This window comes from Liolophura sinensis, chromosome 2, assembly GCF_032854445.1.
Source record: "Liolophura sinensis isolate JHLJ2023 chromosome 2, CUHK_Ljap_v2, whole genome shotgun sequence".
Classification (NCBI taxonomy): domain Eukaryota; kingdom Metazoa; phylum Mollusca; class Polyplacophora; order Chitonida; family Chitonidae; genus Liolophura; species Liolophura sinensis.
This window is the reverse complement of record NC_088296.1, coordinates 14,559,981-14,571,622: the sequence shown is the minus strand read 5'-3', so window position 1 is coordinate 14,571,622 and position 11,642 is coordinate 14,559,981. Positions and strand designations below refer to the sequence as shown.

The 11,642-nt window shown below is 40.2% G+C and overlaps 1 protein-coding gene across 1 annotated transcript; it reads right to left on the bottom strand.

Annotated features, from left to right (window-relative positions):
- Window positions 1–2,261: 2,261 nt before the first annotated feature.
- On the bottom strand, window positions 2,262–9,788 carry LOC135462887 (glutathione S-transferase 1-like). The gene is made up of 6 exons (XM_064740184.1): window positions 9,582–9,788; window positions 8,444–8,607; window positions 6,622–6,714; window positions 5,869–5,984; window positions 4,891–4,995; window positions 2,262–3,384 (listed from the first exon to the last, which is right to left on the bottom strand). Exons 2-6 carry the CDS (start codon window positions 8,595–8,597, stop codon window positions 3,211–3,213), a joined length of 642 nt encoding a protein of 213 aa, XP_064596254.1. The 5' UTR covers window positions 8,598–8,607; window positions 9,582–9,788; the 3' UTR covers window positions 2,262–3,210.
- Between the last annotated feature and the right edge of the window lie 1,854 nt (window positions 9,789–11,642).

Genomic DNA, 11,642 nt, shown 5'->3' with positions numbered 1-11,642 from the left:
ACAACCATCCGCAGGCAACTGGAGACCCAGAGATTGCTAATGCTAACGGGGAATCACGTGGGTTGGGCTTACATCTTCGACAGATCTATTGACTGAAAAATAGAACACTGTCGTAATATGATTAGACAAAATTACATTAAACGTTGGAATATTTAAACAAGACTGTTATTTCAAGAAAAAGAGCGCTCCATATCCAAATAGACATCACAAGATATACCACTTAAAACTATGTATTAAAATACTTTCACTTATTTCTCTTTTTTTGTGATTTTTAGATGAGACTTTCAAACGTTTGGACTACTAGCTTTTAGGAAGACTAACGTAACAGGAAGTTTTTTTCCAACGCTAAACACGACGATGAATGTTGGACTTGCTCCCTTTGCGCATGGTAAAAGATTTTTGAAATAATGTTCTTAGAAGTTTCTTCCCACTGGTAAAAATAAGGATAAAAAGTGAGGTGAGATCAGTATGGTCAATACGACCCACCATAGAATTCAAACATTTGAATGCCTTTAACATTGTTTAATATAATATAATGCTACATGAAAATATGTTTCCATGTGGTTTTCCATTGTCGGTCTATTGAATCTTACTTCATATTTTAACTTGCGTGTACGAAATGTCCGTTTTCCCCAACCGACTGAATGCTATTCCTGAGTTAAACCAATGTATACTATATCCTTTGTTCCTTTGTTTTTCCTATGGATACAAATATACATGCAAGGCAGTATTGAGGTCTCTAGAATGGTGTTTAGGATAGAAATAAAAATGTGATTATTTATAAAAAGAGTAAAGTGAAGAACTTCCATAATGTAATGCATTAAAGAATATGACAGGTCATCCGTCAAATTCTGTCTGTATGTCAGTCTGCAAAAATAGACTGAATCACAACGTTATTGCATCCCGCCGCCTACCTCCATTAAAATGTATAATAAAAAAATTGACACTAATGATTATTGTTCTTACTTTCTAAATTAATTTACCTGCTAATTAGTTTTCATCACTGTGGGTGGCTTACATAATATCAAGTTGTATATGATCACGTAATACAGTACACGGGCTCTTCTATAGCTTTTGGCGGATATCTGTATGAACTCTTGGGATTTAAGGTCACCCCATACGATTTTTTTCATTTATATGTCGACGAGAAGTCATTAGGTGTCTTTAAATGTACATTATATCTTCTCGTGCCATGCGAGTCCATGCCACCAAACTGCTGCCGCCAGTGAAGTATCATACCAAAGACACCAGACATACTTACAAACTTATGCTGAGACGGGGTCAACCAGTCCTGTTTCCTTGCTGTCCTCTCAGTACTGAGTGCCAAGTGAGGCAGCAACAAGTACAGGAGGGGGGGGGGGGAGGGGGGGGGGGGGTCTAAACTGACCCCGATTACTCAGTGAAGTTATCTATGACGTTATTTTCAGCATTCCCGAGCCTTGACGAAAATTAAGCATTATAATAATGGGACCTTAAAAACAGAAAAAAGGATAATCAAAATGATTCTCTGTCTCATCTTTTGGCATACGGTTCATCATTTTCATTGCACACATACGTTTCCTTTAATCCTACCTCATGAGATATACTTCATCACTGTGTTATGAAACCTGATTGGTTTCAGGAAATTTTCATTACTAAAACCTGTGCGCTGTAGACCCTACCTCAAATACGATGAAACCCGGTTAACGACAATATACTGTTTATATATGTTTTAACAAATTATGAATATTTAGCCGTACTTGATCAATCACATTTCGCCATTCTTCAAACTCTTGTCAGCTGTGCCTCCTGTAAATTCTTGTATGTTGTATGGTTTTGTTTTTTATGCGAATTTTGATTAGTGTATTGCAACTCCAAATGTAAAGGCACAGTATATGCTAACACACCTAATGACTGAAAAATTGGCAAGTTAAAACCCAAGCATACATATACATGAGTAATTGGAAGACGGGTGGGTGGGCGGGTGGGTGGATGGTGGTGGTAGTGGGTGGGGGTGGGAGCATTTTACGTGGAAGAGGCATTTAGCGATGAAAGGTGGTCCCTGTCGATTGGTCAATTTCTTCTCTTCTGACACAGGACATTCACTTAAAGACGGTCCTGCTCGTAAGACCACATCGACATTTTCTGTAATGGTGTAGGCGATAATATGCGCTAATCCTATGGCACTGGATAGGTTTTTGTCGTCTTCTGGTTAAAATATCCTATTAAGTTTTACAGAGTAATAAAAACGATGGGCAAATCAGATAAAAAACAATGAGACGTATGCAAGAGAGTTTTATTGTGTAAATCGTTGGAATTTGTCATTGATATCGAACAACCCGCTGTCTGTGATTACACAAATCCGATGTCTTTACATCGTTTATTAAAGTCACAGCAATAATAGTATACATTCTCTGTCGACCTGTGATATAAAATCTAACATCAGTTCATAGAAAATCAAATATTCCGCATTAGATACGTATTCGTTCTATTTATTTTTCCAAAATATCACTAAAATATAACAATTTGAGATTTGCAGCTTCAAAATATGTATAGAAATAAACAAACAGAATAGAAAAAATAACAGCATCACGGCATAAGTGTTTCAAACAATCGCTTACATGTACATATCAGTTAGTTCTAGTGTCAAGCCTACAAAGGGAGACAAATCTGACATTCATGTCAACTCACGGGGCTACCTCCCCCTGCGACTTATATATTGTTTCTCCCGTTTATGATATTCATATAGAAGTACAGAATGACATCTGGCGATCTACATTTGTACCTCAGTTTAGAACCTAGGCAATTTAACGCTTAACGCTTATGGCTCTTAAAAAATAGGCGAATTTTAAGCCCGAGAGAATAACAACGTCAGTTTGTTTTCGTATCAAAATTTATGTCAAAATACATGTACATACAATTTTATATCGATATCTCGATGGTTAATGATATAATTGTGAAGAACATAGATGTAAATATAGAAGAATCCCTGTAAAAATATTTGAGGTATGCCAGATTGACGTCTTCAAAGCCATTCAAACTGTTGCCAGTTTTAGGTTGGCCGAATAATGATAAAGCCGATATACATGTAAACTCTAGATCTGACCACTCATGCTGTACAACACTCTGGAAAAACAAGCAGTACATCAATGTTTAATCCAAGTAAACTATAGAGAAATGGGAGATAACCCAATGACTGGAACAATGAGGATGCGCTCCCTTTATCACCTATCACAGCGCGGTTTTGGGTCTCTTCTTCAGCCAATCAGCAATGGCTGGTATGGCTCCAATCTTGGCGTAGAGTTTCTGCACATCGCTGTAGCTGTCATACACTGCGGTCATGTCCTCACCCACGATGCTTAACCAGTCTCGTAACTGGAAAGCTAAGAGGTCCGCCACTGTCAGCTGCAAGCAAAACACCAAATCCAGCAATGGGCAATTGTACAAAATTATTTGTACGATAGGCTGTGGGTCCAATTCCGGCTCATGCTGGCTTCTTCTCCGGACGTAGGTGGAAAGGTCCCCCAGATGTGTAAGATGTTCTTAGGCTGTCCCTGCTTTTGTATGCTTTTCTCCGACCGTGATACTGGCCGCCGTCATATGAGTGAAATATCATGAGTATGGCGGAAAACACCAATTAAATAAATAAATAAATGAATTCATAAGACACACATGTAAACATCCACTACATGTGCAAGTAGCAGGGTTAAATCTGTGTTTGGCTTTGTTTGTATTGGAGTGGTCGTCACATTTTAACATTATTTTTGGTGATTGGTGATTTGTGCCGTACCCAAAAATATTTCACTTATATGGTGGCGGCCAGCATTATGGTCGGGAGAAAACGGGCAGAGCTGTGAGAGGCGCGGAGGGACCCGCGATCATCCGCGGGTCCCACATAAATCCCCAGAGGAAGCCGGCATGAACTGGACTTTAACTCACAGCGACCGCATTGGTGAGAGATTTCTGGCTTATTTCTCCGCGTTGACATGTGAACTACTCGGTTGCGGAAGCCCCTGTGTCAAACTGATATGGTCTTAAATAAAACGCACATGTTGCACACAAAGCTAATAAGGAAATTCAAACTGAGAAAGGGCTGTTACAAGAATGTGGCTTTATCTCTGACCCTTATTCCAAACGATGTGAGTATGAAGTTCACGCTATCATTATCAGAAAATCAATGATAAGGCGATAGGCCCTTGTTCAGTGCGATAAAGGTCATTGATTGATTTATAGATTATGTGATACTTAAGACTTTTCCCCTAATATGCAAAAGCGGTTAGGTTTTGGAATGGAGGAAACTGCAAGAGGAAGAGCCCAGAATAAACCGTCGCACTTCGGCAGCTTCCTGACGAACCAACTTATTTAAGCAGTGATGGTGTATTTCTTGCTAACTGTTACACTGGAACTGGAACAATTACACTCACCAGGAATAATGAATGATTTCAGTAAAACACCAGAACGGAATGCACAAGTTGTGTGTGTATAAAATTATCCTTAATACACAGTTCAATGTCCCAATCGATCAGACCTAATGTTACCATGGAGTTGTGGTTAAATAAATATTTACATATACTATCATATGTATCACGAAAAACAAGTTAAAGGAGGCCTCCGTGGCTCAGTTAGTTAGCGCGCTAGCTTTGCGGCCTGACCCGGGGACCTCTAACCAATACGGTCGCTGTGAGTTCAAGTCCAGCTGATGCAGGCTTCCTTTCCGGCCGTACGTGAGAAGGTCTGCCAGGATGATCGTGGGTTTCTCCCGGGCTCTGCCCGGTTTTCTCCCACTATATTGCTGGCCGCCGTGTAAGTGAAATATTCTTGAGTACAGCGTAATGCACCAATGAAATTAATAAATAAATGAAAACAAGTTAAAATGTACGAGCCTGTCGCCACTAATCACCATTTAGATACCTTATCTCCAATGGTATATCCACTCTTGTTGGCAGAGAGAGTTTTCTGCAGGTATTCCAAAAAGAACTTCAGGGTCACCGTCTTAAGGTTGGTCTTCAATTCTTCCTAAAATCAAGAGGCATTAATTCATTGGTATAATTATCTATTTATTAATTGTTATGCACGGATACATACATGTAAATTAGGAATGGATTATGTTTGCTTATTTTCATATATTTCCACACTTGTACACCGTCTTTTAACACCTTTCATAGTTAGATAAACCCAGACGTCAAATTGAAAAGACTATGGCATAACACCAGAGAGTAAAACTAGAGCAGCGACGACACTGTGGAGAGCAGCGACGACACTGTGGACAGCAGAAACGACACTGTTGAGAGCATCGACGACACTGTGGATAGCAACGACGACACTGTGGTCGTTGGCAAAATACCACACAAAGCAAGTGAAATATGGTATCATCTCAATTCAACTTAGTTAGATTATCTTTTTTTGACCATGTAAAACCTTAAATAGTACCAACTTACACTGCCACATGTCCACGATTCATGCATCGCTTACTGCTATAGGGCCAGTACGATAGGTTCGAATTCGAACTGTTTTGTTATTAAAGGTAAACAGTCCCACTGTATTACGTGACTTGTCAGAAAAGTTAGGAAACCTTTGTTGACATTTTATAGGCTACTTGTCTCACCGTGTTCCAGATGCACCAATAGCACCTCTTTCCTTTGAGAACCATCTCAGGTTCATAAACGTTCAGTTCCTCAGCTTTCTCCACCGTTAGTTTACTCTGAATTTCTTCCTGAGAAACTTCTTTCAGACATGTGAGACACCCACATCATTGTATATCTGACTAAAAATACCTGCCTAACATTTTTCGCTTTTGATACCTCTGGCGACAAAAGAGTTCCAGCTCGAAACCTCCCTATCGTTTTAATGTATATCATGGGTGATACATGTAAGTCCAGTCAGTCTTACCTTCTTGTCCGGGTTTTGCTCCTTTACCCAGGCGGACATCTGATTATACAGATCATCACCAGCTTCCAGCCACATGAGGGCCTTGGCCTGGTCAAACGAGGACTCCCCCGCCATGCCTGTAAGGTGAAATGTAGACAATGTATTTACGTACATGCCATTTGTTTCCACAGTTCGTAAGGACATTCGTGGTAATTGTGTTTACCGTTTACTTAATCGTCAAGTGATTATTTTACCGATAAATTTTACAATCACGTTTGATGCATTCTTTAATAGGCCTTTCCTGTTGGAGATTGGAATGCAGCTAAGACGATTTTAAAATCTTTAACGACTCTCTCCCTCTAGGAAAGGGTATTTTTTGACAATATGGACAATTCCCAAATGCATTGTTAGCACGGTTGCTATTAGGTTAGCATTACTATTGTTGGTGTGTTAGTTCCTTATTACCTTTTTTTTTCTTTTTCTTTTTTTTTTGTTTCCTTGATCCGGGGTGTAACGTTGGTAAGTAAAGCTTCACAATCTTCACAATGCATCAATGTATATGGTGCTGTTTGACTCAAATGCTATGCCGATGACACAGGTTAGTCACCAGAGGTTTGAACCGACAAGCATACTTGAACTACCGTCTTGTTTTCAGTGCCAAACATGGAAATGGGCAGCTGTTTGATTAAATGCTTGCTAATTGTTCTCTTGAGGATAATAGGTGACAGCATCTGTAAATCCACGCGGGGGCTTCCAGGTTCCAAACTGACTTACCGAATTCTCGTGCCAGGTACATTTTGATGGCAATCGTCTGAACCAGTTCCTTACCGTCTACCTCCAGAAGGGGAATCTGACCGAACGGCATCTCTGAAAAGACGGTTTATATATTGATGTTATCAAAAGATACATACAGGGAACATCTGGGATCCTGTTGAAATGGTCCTCGAAAATACCACAGTATAACTGAAAATAAATCTTTGATTAATATTTATATTTTTTGATGTGGTCCATATTTTTCGCCCCAATTCAAGAAAACTACACTTAAAAGGTAGACGTCATTATGGTGGTAGTAAACCGGGGAATGTACGTTGATGAGAGATGCACACTGGTTGTTCATCACGTGTGATGGTAATCGTCAAAGCTGACAAATACCTCACAAATACCGTGTTCCCTTTAGTGAGCATGTCGAAGTTGACATTCAAACTTGTCAGTAAGTTTACTTGTTTATTTATTTATTTATTTAATTGGTGTTTTACGCCGTACACAAGAATATTTCACTTACACGACGGCTGCCAGCATTATGGTTGGTGGAAACCGGGCAGAGCCCGGGGGAAACCCACGACCATCCGGAGGTTGCTGACAGACCTTCCCACTTACGGTCGGAGAGGACGTGTCAGTAAGTAGGTATTTACATATACACATTCGACTGATTAAATATGATATACAGGACTGCGGTTTCGAGAGTAGCAATAAAGGAGCGATTACAGCATAATAGATGGCAAATGGTTATGTGTAACCGGTGAAGTACGGTCTCCTGTCAGCTTACTTGATTTAGAGTTTTATAACTGTTCATATAAATGCTTCAATAGCAAATTTAAACACCTCGTGAAAAAACTAAACGTAGTTGTCTGAATATCGTTTCTTTTCATGAGATGTCTCATTGACAAACTGTCTAATTACGATATAATACCCCCAATATTATAATAGCACGTGTGTAATGTCCCAAGTGTTGACAACGTTTTGGCGCCCATTATGCTGTATAGACCGGGTACTGAAAAGCTTCGTTATCCTTTAGCATCACTGGCGTTACATTGGTGAAATCCGATTTACACTAACGTAATTCAGGCATCAGAATAACACGCCTGCCGAATTCAATTATGAGTTAGAAGAAACCTGTAAAATTGTGGAGAGAGATCTGAAAATTCCTGCGTAACGTCAAGCATACTAAGAGGCCTTAGACTCAAATGACGTCGGTCAAATTTATTGTAAGGGGGAACAGAGAGAAAACCAGGCCATCCACCAACTGTCATAAAGCACTGACGGTGTCAAATGGATTCAGAGCTGCAAAATTTCCGATGCAGTGCAATTGTCTGATAACCCTCAGGAATTCTTCATATTGTGGTCATTATTACCCTCGGGGAGCTTTTAAGAACTGAGAAGTGAAAAGCATGACCTAACGTACGGTCGAACTTCAAAAATTTTACCTCGTACTTGGTGGACCCTTAACATATCGCATGTTAAACGTAACTGTGCGATACCACGTACTTATTCATTACTCAGACCACACTATATCTCGTTACTTAGTGTAAATCATGCATTCGGTGTAAAAAAAGACGAAATATTCATTGTTACATGAACATAAGCCTAGAGAGGAGGCCAACAGTCAGATCATATTTTCACACATGTAAACCGTAGGCCATTCTTATCCGGTCACCAATTATCGGCACACTGCCTCCTAACCATCCACGATATCTGAAAAGTGTTAAAGGACCGTGGGCGGAAAGAAAAACAAAAAAAAAACGATTCTCACGTAATATTTTCGTTTAATATTCTCGTTTAGTATTTATTAGTGTTTCTTTGAAAATTTCTCACTTACTTGGCTTTAACTTGAGCCAATCCTCTGGAGGTTTGAGATCAGCCCCTACCTCAATTCGAAAGTCTTCAAAAGGCACACCAGCCACTTTGAACAGAAGGCGGATTATCTCCCCTTTTGCTTTGAAGTTAAAGTAGGTCAGCTTATATTTTGGCATCTTGGCTTTTCTGAAAAAACAACAAATAATTGAAATTAGAAATCAAGCAAACTTCATCACGTGTTCTTATTAAAACAGTGTATTTGTAACAGATGAGAACTACAAAGAATAAATTTGCTTTTTTAAATTCTCTTGATCTTTGATAAATTGAAAACTTTCCATTCATTGAAGATTTGACTCCCGACTGTCCACGGAGCAGAGTAGAAGTACATTGTATGCGTATACTGCCAATCTAGATAATGTGCGCATACTGCCTATCTGGACAATGTGTGTATATTGCCGATCTAGACAGTGTACGTACATAGCTGATCTAGACAACGTGCTAATATTGGCGTCTAGACAATGTGCGAAAATTGCCGATCTAGACAATGTACGAAAATTGCCAGTCTAGACAATGTGCGTATATTGCTGATTTTGACAATGTGCGTATATAGCCGATCTAGACAGTGTGCGTCTATTGCCGATCTAGACAATGAGCGTATACTGTGGATCTAGACAGCGTGAGTATATAGCCGATCTAGACAGTGTGCGTCTATTGCCGATCTGGACAGTGTGCGTCTATTGCCGATCTAGACAATGTGCGTATATTGTCGATCTAGACAATGTGCTAAAATTGTAGATCGAGACAATGTGCGTATATTGCCGATTTTGACAATGGGTGTGTATTGCCGATGAAGACAATATGCACATACTGTTGGTCTTTGGTACCTATGAATGTCTAGGGCTTGGGTTGTTACATGGCACCGAATGCAGGCAACTTGGGTAGCGATTATGTCTGGTTTTTCAGGCAGCCGAAAAGAGGCGACTCTCCAAAAGAAACAGAGTATAGTTACCAAGTCTACAGCACAATGCTGACACATACACAAAATACAGTTGAGTAATTTCAGTACAAACTTCATCTTATATACGCTGTGTACAGGTAGGCCTCCAAGCCTTCATGTAATTACTACTACTATATATTCAACCCTGCATACATGTACCTACCGGTGAACGGGACGTCCTGTGATAACCTTGCTCTTGTGGTCGCGCTGTATATAAGTCAGCTGAGGTCGATAGCCGGCCGGTTACCCTGGAGCTCTCTATATATCCTCAGCGCAGCCATTCACTGAATGATGACACAAGTCTGGGAGATTTCCACGCTCAGTCACGCGCCCTAACAAACCGTACTGTGTAAACACACTATGTCAGACTCATGTGATATCTCCTGAATGCACACCAGAAAAGCTGCACACTGAAAAACCTTTAGGAGGCCTATGGGTTAACATATGGGTTAAGCGTTCCCAGCCCTAAAAAATAGGACGCGGGTTACTAGACGGGAGAACGGCGTAGGCCTGTTTGCACTGATCAAGTACGATCAATGTAGTTTGCCTCACTGTGTTTGATAACGACATCCTCTGTATTATAGTGCGTACCGTTCGTGAGACCATAAGGATCTTTCTTTCGAACGAACAAGTACATGACTGTGACATTTCAGGTCATTGATATTACACCAGAAAACTACCCCTTAGAACACTGAACCGGTCACCCCGTCTCAACCGTCAAGAAACAAAATCCGCCACGATCCCATAATTTGAAAGCTCCTCAGCCGCATTCGTTCGTGTACAGTGCAATTTGTCGTATTACCTCGTTCAATTCGTCTAGCCGAGATAAAAGTTTAGCCAGATATTTTCTAGTCACTTAGAGTTAAACAATATGAACAGTAATCATCCACTATGAATTCAATGTTTTATTCGGTGTTATTCAAATGTGTAGACATTGCTGTTGGATAACTGTTGTGCCTATCAGTATAATTGAAGACAGAGTAGAACAGATCAGCGACAACAGTGTGGTAGTTGCATGGCGTATGGTCAAACGTCACGGGTGAAATATAGCCCCGTACGTAGGAAGGTCTCTCAGCAAACTGCGGATGGTCGTGGGTTTTCCCCGGGCTCTGCCCGGTTTCCTCCCACCTTAATGCTGGCCGCCGTCGTATAAGTGAAATATTCTTGAGTACGGCGTAAAACACCAATCAAATAAATAAATAAACAAATGAATTATAGCTTCTTGTCAATTTATCACAGGTAGGATTTTATTCTAAACTGTTTAGAATAACTGTAAATGCTTAAATAGTAGCGAATTACACGCCCTCAAGCACGATGTCTTCAGCAGAATTAGGTAAAAGAAAACAAAATGTAGTGATTTTCATTGTAATTTATTAGATGACGCTGGTCTAGAAATACTCAAAACGGCAAGTTTTCATCGCATGAAACAATACAATACAATCACATTAAAACGAAACATAACATTTATCGTTTAATGCACCTGAAACTTGACTCGTTTCGATTTTTTGTATTTTAATTTCTGCTCGGAATATTGATAGGAATAGATGCCTGTTTATTGGGACACATTTCCATTGGCACTCACCATTAACCTTGGTAAATATTGCCCGCTCCTTCACAACAAAGTAATCTTGTTCTGGGCGCTCTGCTGGACACGGCTCAGGTCACGTGTAAGTCAATAGGAAGTATTAGGAATGAGGTCACTAAGTCCAAGCTTCTAGCTACTACATGTAGTTCTTTGCTGGGATTTACAGTAGCTGTTGTACAACGGACCATCTAAGTGTTGCACATGAGGAGTCTAGGAACTGACAAAGCGGATGGCTGCTCCCTGAAACAATGACAATTATGCACTGCGTTTAATGCTACAAAGAACCAGCGTACCTTCTCCGCAACTGGCCGCCCTAGGCACGGGCCTAGCTACCACGGAATCTTAATTCAACCAGACCTGGTGTGATCAAGAGGGTAGGGGGAGAACGCTGAAATGACCAACTGTAACGCAATAAAAATGTTAAAAGAACAAATCAGGGTGGTTTATTCAAAATGCACACAAACTATTTCCGCGTGTGAACACTGAAGAAGAATCCCTACTCTAAGCTCTGGTTAATGCTTTGATTTAACATTTATTCCCCTATTCTCAGTGTTACACAGTACTGCAGCCCCGCCTTACGCCTCTGGGTTCGTTCCAGCTGTAGTAGTACCGCACACCCCCACAGCATTCCATTTAGTT

Bases quoted from the DNA above. Each gene is read 5' to 3' on its own strand.
- LOC135462887 (XM_064740184.1), bottom strand. From the start codon at position 8,597: ATGCCAAAATATAAGCTGACCTACTTTAACTTCAAAGCAAAAGGGGAG. The intron at 5,985-6,621 runs GTAAGTCAGTTT...TTCACCTTACAG, and splicing joins GTACCTGGCACGAGAATTCG to GCATGGCGGGGGAGTCCTCG. The intron at 4,996-5,868 runs GTAAGACTGACT...TCTTGATTTTAG, and splicing joins AGCAAAACCCGGACAAGAAG to GAAGAATTGAAGACCAACCT.